Here is a 12,391-nt window from a genome sequence, read left to right on the forward strand (position 1 = left end):
CAGAGCCTTTTCTCAGGTGTCTGTCTGTATCAAGGCTCCCTGCAGAACATGAAGCATTCTCACCGAGAATTAATGACTTTCCTTGTGGCTAAGAATGCAGGGGACTTGGGTTCCATCCCCACTCCGGGAAGATCCCACGGCCGTGGAGCAGTTAAGCCTGTGCGCCACAACTAGAGAAAAGCCGGCACAGCAACAAAGACCCAGCACAGCCAGAAATAAATGAGTAGGTAAAAACAGAAGGGCCTGGGATTTAGGAAGGGTGCTGGTTTCCTGGGCTGCTGGGGAAGACCTATGAGGAATTGACATTTGCTCATGAATTTTCAGGCACGTGTAATCTAGTACGTGTACTTATGAGAATAATTGGTGTCAAAGCAAGGCACCCGTGGGCTTCTGGTCTATACAAATGATGCCAAGGCAGCAATATCTTGGAGCAGTGTAGGTAACTCTCATCAATACTCCTATGAATCCATATTGTAACCATCATAATGTCCCATAGTTAAAATGAGAAAATGACACACTGTGCCATTTATGAAAAATATGATCTCAAATTATTTGAGGGTTACGGCCAGTAGAAAAAAAGGAATTACTATGAGCTGTCATTCTGTGTGCCTGCTAAGTCGCTTCAGTTGTGTGTGACTCTTTGCAACCCCATAGGCTGCAGCCTTCCAGGCTCCTCTGTCCATAGGATTCTCCAGGCATGAATACTTGAGTGGGGTGCCCAGCCATCCTCCAGGGGATCTGCTGGACTCAGGGATCAAATCAGCATCTCTTATGTCTTCTGCATTGGTAGGCAGATTTTTTTTTTTTTTTTTTAACCACTAACACGATCTGGGAAGCCCCATGAGATGTCATCCAACTGTGTTATTACAGATATTTTATACTCATCATCAGTCAGTCAGTTTAGTTCAGTCACTCAGTCATGTCTGTCTCTTTGTGTCCCCATGAACTGCAACATGCTAGGCTTCCCTGTCCATCACCAACTCCTGGAGCTTCCTCAAACTCATGTCCAACGACTTGGTGATACCATCCAACCATCTCATCCTCTATCATCTGCTTCTCCTCCTGACTTCAATCTTTCCTAGTATCAGGGTCTTTTCAAATGAGTCAGTTCTTCTCATCAGGTGGCCAAATTATTGGAGTTTCAGCTTCAGCATCAGTCCTTCCAATGAATATTCAGGGCTGATTTCTTTTAGGATGGACTGGTTGGATCTTCTTGCAGTCCAAGGGACTCTCAAGAGTCTTCCCCAACACCACAGTTCAAAAGCATCAATTCTTTGGCACTTAGCTTCCTTTATAGTCCAACTCTCACATTCATACATGACTACTGAAAAAATAATAACTTTGACTAGACAGACCTTATTTGGCAAAGTAATGTCTCTGCTTTTTAATATGCTGTCTAGTGTGGTCATAGCTTTTCTTCCAAGGAGCAAGTGTCTTTTAATTTCATGGCTGCAGTCACCACCTGCAGTGATTTTCAAGCTCCTCAAAATAAAGTCTTTCACTGTTTCCACTGTTTCCCCATCTATTTGCCATGAAGTGATGGGACCAGATCTTAGTTTTCTGAATGTTGAGTTTTAAGCCAACTTTTTCACTTTCCTCTTCCACTTTTATCAAGAGGCTCTTTAGTTCTTCTTCACTTTCTGCCATAAGGGTGGTTTCTGCATATCTGAGGTTATTGATATTTCTCCCAGCAATCTTGATTCCAGCTTGTGTTTCACCCAGATGCTTAGGAAGCATCACTATGAACAAAGCTAGTGAAGGTAATGGAATTCCAGCTGAGGTATTTAAAATCCTAAAAGATGAGCTGTTAAAGTGATGCACTCACTATGCCAGCAAATTTGGAAAACTAAGCAGTGGCCACAGGACAGAAAACGTCAGTTTTCATTCCAATCCCAAAGAAAGGCAATGTCAAAGAATGTTCAAACTACCGCACAGTTGCACTCATCTCACATGCTAGCAAAGTAATGCTTAGAATTTTCCAAGCCCAGCTTCAGTAGTACGTGAACCGTGAACTTTCAGATTTTCAAGCTGAATTTAGAAAAGGCAGAAGAACCAGAGATCAAACTGCCAACTTCTGCTGGTCATCAAAAAAGCAAGAGAGTTCCAGAAAAACATCTGCTTCTGCTTTATTGACTATGCCAAAGCCTTTGACTGTTTGGATTACAACAAACTGCGGAAACTTTTTAAAGAGATGAGAATACCACACCACCTTAGAAATCTACCTCCTGAGAGGTACCTCCTGAGAAATCTGTATACAGGTCAAGAAGCAACAGTTAGAACTGGACATGGACCAACAGACTGGTTCCAATTTGGGAAAGGAGTGCATCAAGGCTATATATTGTCACCCTGCTTATTTAACTTATATGCAAAATACATCTGTGAAATGTCGGGCTGGGTATTCACCATCAGTTATTGACAACTTAAAAAAACCTGGGAGATGATAATGTTGGTATTAATCTTTATGTTGGTGGTGGAATACTTGTGTGTATGCTCAGTCGTGTCTGACTCTGCAACCATGGACTGGAGCCCATCAAGCTCCTCGGTCCATGGGATTCTCCAGGCAAAAATACTGGAGCTGGTTGTCATTTCCTTGTCCAGGGGAGCTTTCTGACCCAGGGATGGAACCCACACCTTCTGTGACCCCTGCATTGGCAGGCAGATTCTTTACCATTGAACCACCTGAGAAGCCTGTTACTGATGAGAACACTTCATCAATTCTACATGAAGCTTAATATATTAAAAGCCATTCCATTTTATTAATTAACATATAGTAAGTTCACACATAAGCTAAGTAAAACTTTCCAAAGTTTACTCTATAATCTTTGATTAAAATATAGATTACAAGCATCTGGAAACATTCTTGTTCTTCTGATATACTGATCAGAGAAATAAGATATTTATGGTTTACAGAGAGCGATTACTCAGTAAACAAAGATGTACATTCATTAAATAAACTTTCAGGGAAACGTTACATATATTTTTCTTAGGTATAAGATTTCCTGATTGCTACCATGTCAAGGAAAATTTACGACTTCTAGTTATTGCTGTTATAAAAATACATTGGGATTTTAGTGAACTGCCATCTTTATATCCATAAAGAACCACTGGCCCCACTATTTAAAATTTATAATAACCCTCTGTCTTACTTTAATACAAAGAATTATCCTCTCAACACTTACCTAATGGTGACATAGAGGGATATTTTAAACAATGACAGTCATCACCTCCATTTAGACTTTCATTGTATATTTCACATTTCAAGGTCCTTAATATTCCATAGAAAAGTAGATAAAAATTATTCCCACCTAACATAGAAGGGCTTCACTTAACTTTGAGGCAGCAAAGATCAAGAATATTAACTAATTATTTTTAACTAAAAAAAGAAAATTAGTTCACATATACACTAGAAACAAAGATATATCATGTAGTACTTTGAGACTCCAATTATATTAAACTTCATTTCACATAATGGCAATACAGATAAGGATACAATGATAATTGTTCTGTCAAACATCTCTCACCTTGATCCTATGATCCAGAGTAAGAAATAATTTTTCCAAGTGTTTTAACTTTGGATTATTTTCTATAATATCCTTATTTAAAATAATACCTGAAAAAGCTTAATGACTGAATGCTATCTTTGATGAATTCTCTGATATTTATTTAGACCTGAGTTTTTAAATTCATTTTGTACATTTTTTATAGCATTAAGCGTTCTTCCCAATATAAACTCTCTGGCGTTTCCTGCTGTATATATTTAGGACAAACCTCTTTCATCACTTATTACATTTGTACGGTCTCTCTCCAGCACACGCTCTCTGATGCTGCATGAGGTGACGGTTCACTTCAAGGCTCTGTCACATTATTTACATTTGTAAGACTACTTGGCAGTATGAATTATTTTATGGCAAGTAAGGTTTGAGTGGCAATTAAAAGCATTCCCTCATTCTTTACATTGGTATGGTTTCTCCCCAGTATGAATTCGCCTATGTTGATTAAGGTTTGAAGTCTGATTAAAGGCTTTGCCACATTCTGTACCTTTATAAGACTTCTCTCTGGTATGAATTCGCTGATGTTGAGTAACATGTGAACACATGGTAAAGGCTTTGCCACATTCTGTACATTTATAAGGCTTCTCCCCTGTATGAATTCGCTGATGTTGAGTAACATGTGAACGCCTAATAAATGCTTTGCCACATACTGTACATTTGTATAGCTTCTCCCCAGTATGAATTTTATGATGTTGATTAAGATTTGAGCAACTGATAAAAGCTTTGCCACACTCTTTACACTTGTATGGTTTTTCCCCAGTATGCATTCGCTGATGTTGAGTAACATGTGAACGCCTAATAAATGCTTTGCCACATACTGTACATTTGTATAGCTTCTCCCCAGTATGAATTTTATGATGTTGATTAAGATTTGAGCAACTGACAAAAGCTTTGCCACACTCTTTACACTTGTATGGTTTTTCCCCAGTATGCATTCGCTGATGCTGTGTAAGTGTTATACTTTGGTTAAAGGCTTTCCCACAGTTATGACATTTATATGGTGTTTCCCCAGTATGGATTCGCCTATGTCGGTTAAGGCTTGAACTCTGAGTAAAGGCTTTGCCACATTCTGTACATTTGTAAGTCTTCTCTGCAGTTTGAGTTCTGAGATGTCGAGTAAGGTTTGAGGGCTTGCTAAAGGTTTTGCCACATTCTGTGCATTGGTTAGGTTTTCCTCCAGTATGGGTTTTCCTGTGTCCGTTTAGATTTGATAATTGAGGAAAGACTTTCCCACATTTATTCCACTTGCAGTGTTCCTCCTTAGCATGAATACTTGGATGTTGAGTAAGTTGTGATGACTGGTTAGAAACTTGACCACATTCACTAAATTTGTAATTGTTTTCTTCAGTATGGATATTCCTATCTGTAATAAGATTTGAGCTTTGATAAAAGACATTTCTCCATTCATTCCTTTCATCATGGTTCTCTGAACATTGAGTTCTCTGATGATTCATGAGACCTGAGTCTTGGTCAAGGTGACTCCCTGGTTCTAGGCATGGGTAGATTCTGGCTCCATCATAAATACTGTTGTAATAACTGAAGATGGAGTTCTCGCTTAAGGCCTCACTCGCTGGATTACACATGGAAGGTTGTTCCGCATTATCTGTACTATGATACCCATTGAATGATGGCGGCCAGATAAAGACTCTCTCATTATTATCGACATTACAGATATTGGAATATGGAGAAAATGTTTGTTGGTGGAAAAGTAATGAGCCCTCGCTAAAGGATCTCTCCAATTGATCATAGTGAGATTTTCCTCCTTTATTTTCAAATCCCTGACTTTCAGATATGTATGACTGACTGTTTAACTCAAACTTATGTTCATACTGGCTTGAGTGATTATTTGCAGCATACACTAGATGACTTTCCATGTTTTTCAAATTTCACATCAGAGAATACGTTTGTTTGTTTTTTAATCATGTGGGTCTTTGCTTAAAAACCATATTTTTCTGCCAAATTTACTGACTTCAAATAGAATTTTCCCAATTTGATACACATCCTCAATTTCTTTTGGCAATTATATTTTCATCGTGAATAACTGTCCAGATGTGGTTACATCTAAAATAATATCCTTTCTGCACGTCACAGGCCCCCTGAACTTTCCCAGTCTTTCATTAAATACAAATTTTCAAGCTGAGAGCTCTCAGAACTTCCCAGCACATCACACATGAATGTCCTATGCACGGCTTCTTTGGGAAAAAACCCTGGATGTCCTGAGAAGATATCGCTGAAAGACAACAAATAACCAGGATCCTACTTAGTACTTTGAGTGAATATGCCTTACAGTTGTATGCAATATTGACAAACCCTTAGCTAGATTAGTAAGAGGTGAGATGCAAGGAAGATCAGAAGTAAAACTAATGGCATTATACATGTTACACAGAACAAGAAGTATTTCTAACAGACTTCTTTGAGCTATATTACACCAAAAAGTTGAATACCTCAAAGAAAGATTCAATTTCTAGAAACATAGAACCCCTTAGATGTTTGCATGAGTAAATTAAAAAATTACAACATATCTACAGCTATTAATAAGACTAAAGTAATTTTAAACATCCCTGGAGTAGACAAACTCATTGGAAAATTCCAGCAATATTTCAAGAAAAACTAATATCAATTCTCCATAAGAGATCGACATGTACACACTGCTCTATTTACGATGGATAGCCAACAAAGTTCTATTGTACGTGTTCAATGTCATGTGGCAGCCTGGATGGGAGGGGAATCTGGGGGAGAATGGATACATGTACATGGATGGCTGAGTCACTCTGCTGCCCACCTGAAACTATCACAACACTGTTAATCAGATATACTCCAAATCAAATAAAAGAACAGTAAAGAAAAAAAAATTCTGTGAGTTAGTACATGTATTAAATGGTTTCAGTCTTGATGAGTTGGGGTAAATGCACTTAAAATGTCTAAAATTGGGAGGTAGAAATTGGGGGTTACATTTTATGATTTCAGGGAGTGAGTCTGAACTTTGGAGAGCCATGTTTGAAGTTTCCATTGGAAACTAGAAAGCAGGAAGCATATATCTGTTCCCAGTATTTCTGGAATTTTGCCAACTGATCCCAGGATCTTCACAACTCTCCTCACACTTTTCTGACTTGAGGCAGAGTCAGGAATTTGGAAAGGCCTTGAGGCAGACTTTGTCAGAACTGTGAGCAGCTTTTCCTAGGTCCCCCAAAGCAGCGAGAGTGTACAGGTCCCCAGAGACCTGGAGGAAGGTTTTGGCTCTCAGTGAAAGTGAGGGAAAAACCACTGGAGCTGAAGAAGAACACACAGAGGTTTAAGAGCAGGAGAACAGGGAAGGTCATGTCCCTCTTTGACAGAAATAAACCCAGGCTTCTCACTCTAGTGAAGCAGGCCTCCCCAAACCACCTGAATAAGTCCGACTTCCTCTGTCATCTTTGGACCCCTCACCTGTGTCACCTGCTTCATTCATTCACACCTAGCACTGGGATTCTTCCTTTACTCCAAAGGGACCTGCTCGTTAGAAAAATGAACACACATACACAAAAAAAGAAAAATGAGCACAATTAGGACTTTGGGTTTAACATATACACTTTAGTATATACAAAAACAGCCAAGAAGGATCTGCTGTATAGGCCAGGGAACTATTTTCAATATTTGTAATAACCCATAAGGGAAAAGTGTCTGACTTGACTAATGAAAGCCTCTCCTTACAAAACTCAGTACCTCTCCTGAACACAGTTGAGTGTTCAAATTTCGAAGCCAACGAACATCAAAGAGACACTAGGAGGAAATGGAGTTTCTACCTTAACTATGTTGGATTGTGCACCTCCCTCACTACATCTTGCCATGATTTTAGTAAAGATAAACAGAAAAAAATGGAACTTGATGGTGTGGCAATCTGGCAGAAAACACCCAAATCGGTGACCATCAGTGTAATGGGATAAACTGGTGTCAGGTGAGAGAAACACTCAAGAAGACAGATGGTCACTGCTTGGGTACTTTCGGCAAAAATAAGGAAATCTCAATGCATCTTGAAAAAATTTCAGTCTTATGCATTCTTACCCGGTACATTACTTCCCTGTTCTGTATCCCTCATAGTGCATTTCAATAGCGTACGTTTCTTACCATGTAGAGAATACTCTGATTTTTTTGAGAAGTCTCCTTGGAATTCTAGACCACTAAGGTTTACTGTTCAGTTTAATTGCTCAGTTGTATTCACCTCTTTGTGAACCCATGGATTGCAGCATGCCAGGCTTCCCTGTCCATCACCAATTCCCGGAACTTGCTCAAACTCACGTCCTTTAAATCAGTGATGCCATCCAATCAACTTATCCTCTGTCATCCCCTTCTCCTCCTACCTTCAATCTTTCCAAGCATCAGTGTCTTTTTCAGTGAGTTAGCTTCAGGTGGCTAAAGTACTGAAGCTTCAGCCTCATTCCTTCCAAAGAATGTTCAGGGTTGATCTCCTTTAGGATTGACTGGTTTGATCTCCTTGCAGCCCAAGGGACTCTCAAGAGTTTTCTCCAACCTCACAGCTCAAAAACACCAATTCTTTGGCTCTCAGTTTTCTTTAAGTCCACCTCTTACATCCATAACATGACTACTGGAAAAACTATAGCTTGACTAGCAGGACCTAGTCAAGGTCACTCTGTTTATATGTGCATTTTCTTAATCTTCTTCTAAAGAGCTGAAGTTATATCCAGATATAAGGAAATGACTCCACTTTCCTCTTATTCACTAAGATCCCAACACCCCACCTCATCCCAAGGGGAATTTTGGATATTGATGCCTTCCCTTGCTGATCTTTCCAAAAGGGAATATTTTGAGTAATGTAAGTTATTAATTCCCACTGGGAATGCTTCATGCCCTATAGGGAGCCTGGAGGCAGAAAAGGAGTGGAGGCTCATGGAGAGAGAAGAGCCTGATTCTGACTCATAAAATAAAAGAAAAAACAGTATTTAATAGTTGAAAACCAACTTTCTGGCAAGAATACCAGAAAAAGAGAAATAAAAATGTGTATGCTTTCAATCCAGGGCATTTAAGGAAGAAAAAGCAGACACAGCCTCTCACCTGATCAGGACATTTACCTGAGAAGCTGCCGTTTCCTCCTCTTTTTCCTCCTGCGCTGGGTCGTTCTCTCCTCAAGGTTACGGGTAAGAATCACCTCAGCATCGTGAGATTACACCTTCAAAGGCATCAGCACAGCTCCTTCACCTGCTCCCAACACCCCCACAGGCAGAAGGACCTTGAAAAGTGAGAGAGGCCAACCCCTCCTGTTCTTCGTCTCAGGAGAGATTCAGGACAATCAGCTCCTCCGTGGAGACCAGTCTAGGAATTGTTGTTGTTGTTTTTGTCTATACTCTTTCTTCATATAAATTCCCCCAAATTCTGCTAACACGGGGTGTGGGCTGCACTGACTTGCCCCTTTAAAGCCCTTGCAGAGCAGAACTTGCTGCCTCTCCGCAGATGAAACCAGGCCTCAGCTCTCACAAATGGACCAGGAGCCGCGTCCTTAACCCGGGCCCCCCCTTAGAATCCCCTGGAGCACTTCCTACACACCACACTGAGCTCCCACAGGGCCAAGAGAGAACTCAGGGGAGGGCGCCGGGGAGGTCATGTGCTAACACTGGTCACATGATCCTGATGGGAAACAGATGGAAACCACTTGGCTAAAGATTGTTTTGGCTTCCCTGATGGCTCAGCTGGTAAAGAATCTGCCTGCAATGCGGGAAACGTGGGTTCGATCCCTGGCTTGGGAAGATTCCCTGGAGAAGGGAATGGCTGCCCACTCCAGTATTCTGGCCTGGAGAATTTCATGGACTGTATACTCCCTGGGGTCGCAAAGAGTTGAACACAACTGACTGACTTGCACTTCACTTCACTTCAAAGACAGTTTCTGAACCATTTCAGTATGTCCAATCCCATGAGGTCAGAGCCCCACTCGAAGAGGTTATGAATCTGTAGGTCGGAGGTGGGGCCATGAAATGAGTCTTCAGCAAGTTCCCTGTTTGTTCTGATGCGTCTCCCCCAAGACCCACACTCAGGAGCCCTGAGCTTCAGTCCTCACACTCTGCACAGCTGAGACCTCTCAGGAGGGGAGGATTTAGAGCAGGAATTTCTTGGAGAGGTCAAGGTTAGAACCAAGCAGAGAAAGCTGCAGTACTTGGGGTTCAGGCCTTTCTAAGTGACCCTGGGTGAAGTGCTGTGGGCTCCCCAGGCTGCGTGTGGATGGGTCCATTCAAACCAGAGGAGCAGGATTCTGGTGAGCGCTGTGAGGGAGTCATTGAAGGGGGGCCAGTGAAGTAGGCCCTGGGGTTCAGCAAGACTGCTGATCTCAAGGAAGGGGTCATCTAGGGCAGGTGCTCACAGGACTGGCTGGTGTGAGTTCAAGGACCTGCGGGCTGCCTGTTCCCCAGACAGACGCTGAGGCAGCAACAATATGGAGCAGTTCAGGGGAGCTCTCAACAGTGCTCTGTATGATCCTTCTTATTAGAACCATCACCATGCCCCAGTAGTCATCAAAAGCAGAGAAAGATATACTGTAGAAATGATAGAAAATATATTCTCACATTATTTGAGGCTTCAGGGCAGTAAGGAAAGTAATTGTTACAGATGCCATCTCTCTATGCTACCTAATGGTTTATTGTCACAATCTCTCCCTCGTAACCTAAAAGAAGGTGACAGAGGTTAATGGTGGTTGTGGTAAAACATTCATTCATTACACATCAACTTTATCACCAGAAACCACTCAGCTTTATTAATTAACATATATGAATATCACACACAGTCAGAATAAAACCTTCTACAATCCACTGTGTGATCTTGATGAAAATACAGACTAACAAGCACAGACAACAATATTCATTTGTCTGATACAATGATCTGAGAATTGTGACTTCTGTGGTTACAAAATGGAGGCTAATCATTTAATAAACAAGATGTACACTAATTACATGACTTTTCTGGGAAGGGTTTCCCATATATTTGTAGGGTATCAGAGATGTTGTTATTTCAAACATGTGAACTAATAGTCATGACTTCTGTTGATATCATAAAATGCATCAAGATTCCAGTGAACTGTCATTGATTATCCTTAAAAAGCAAATAACATAACTATTGAAAATTTAGAACAACCCTTTGCCTTACTTTGATACATGGAATTATTCCCTGAACACTTGCATGATGGTGACCTACAGGGCTGTTTGAAGGAATGACAAACGCTGCCATTTAGACATTCAGTGTACACGTTACATTACAGCATCCTTCTATGGAGAGTAAATATAAACTAGGATTTCTCCCTAGGAGAGAAGGACGCCTCTCATCTTTGAAGCAGCAACCTTTCAAAATGTTAAGTTGGCATACACTAGAAATGAAGCATAGCATGGAATACTTTGAGAGTTTCATTACATTCATCTTGATTTTCAAACAATCTCAAATCATGTCTCTATCAACAGAATACATTGCTATTGATTGTACCTTTCTAAACACCAACCCTTCATCTGGTGATCCAGAGTAACATATCAATTTTCTATCTCTTTTAACTATGAATTACTATCTACAGTAATTCTCCTCCCGGAACTTCAGAAAAAGGGAATTGATGACATGCTTTCTTATACATTCTCTAATATTTATTCGATTTGGTTACTTTGCTTTTTTTTTTAACCACTGTTCATTTATCTTTCTTCAATAAACCCTCTCCGGTTTGTTTTCTCAACTGTATACTTGGGGTGAACCTCTTCCATCACTTATTACATGACTTGTGTTTCTCTCCAGTTTGTGCTCTGCACATACACTAAAGAAGGGAGATGATACACAGCCTTGACTTACTCTTTTCCCAGTTTGGAACCAGTCCATTGTTCCATGTCCGGTTCTAACTGTTGCTTCTTGACCTGCATACAGGTTTCTCAGGGGGCGGGTAAGGTGGTCTGGTATTCGCATCTATTTAAGAATTTTCCACAGATTGCTGTGATCCACACAGTCAAAGACTTTAGCATAGTCAATAAAGCAGGGGTGGGTGCTTTTCTGCAACTCCCTTGCTTTTTCTGTCATCCAACAAATGTTGGCAATTTGATCTCTGATTTCTCTGTATTTTCTAAATCCAGCTTGCACATCTGGAAATTCTCAGATCACGTACACTTGAAGGCTGGCTTGAAGGATTTCGAGCACTACCTTGCTAGCATGTGAAATGAGCAGAACTGTGCAGGGGTTTGAACATTCTTTGGCATTGTCCTTCTTCGGGATTGGAATGAAAACTGACCTTTTCCAGCTTGGTGGCCATTGCTGAGTTTTCCAAAGTTGCTGGCATATTGACTGCAGCACTTTAGCAGCAGCATATTTTAGGATTTTAAATAGCTCAGCTGGAATTCTATCACTTCCACTAGCTTTATAGGTAGTAATTCTTTCTAAGGGCCACTTGACTTCACACTCGAGGATATCTGGCTCCAGGTGAATGACTATACCATTGTGGTTATCCATATCATAAAGACCTTTTTTGTACAGTTCTTCTATGTATTCTTGCCACCTCTTCTTAATATCTTCTACTTCTATTAGGTCCATATTGTTTCTGTTCTTTATTGTGCCCGTCTTTGAATGAAATGTTTCCTTGGTATCTCTAATTTTCTTGAAGTGATCTCTAGTCTTTCCCATCCCATTGTTTTCCTCTGTATCTTTGCACTGATAACTTAAGAAGACTTTCTTATCTCTCCTTGCTCTTCTTTGGAACTCTGCATTCAAATGGGTGTATCTTTCCTTTCCTCCTTTGCCTTTTCCTTCTCTTCTTTTCTCAGGTATTTGTAAGGCCTCCTCAGATAACCATTTTGCCTTGTTGCATTTCTTTTCTTGGGAATGATTATGGTCACCAC

General features: G+C 40.5%; 1 protein-coding gene across 1 annotated transcript in view; it reads right to left on the bottom strand.

Moving 5' to 3' along the window:
* Window positions 1-12,391, bottom strand: part of LOC136161695 (zinc finger protein 420-like) — a 121,927-nt gene that overhangs the window by 69,552 nt on the left and 39,984 nt on the right. The window contains 1 exon segment of the mRNA XM_065926716.1: window positions 3,928-4,886. Within this exon segment, the coding sequence (XP_065782788.1) occupies window positions 3,928-4,886 (959 nt within the window).

The sequence above is a fragment of the Muntiacus reevesi genome, chromosome 2, assembly GCF_963930625.1.
Source record: "Muntiacus reevesi chromosome 2, mMunRee1.1, whole genome shotgun sequence".
In the NCBI taxonomy this organism is placed as follows: domain Eukaryota; kingdom Metazoa; phylum Chordata; class Mammalia; order Artiodactyla; family Cervidae; genus Muntiacus; species Muntiacus reevesi.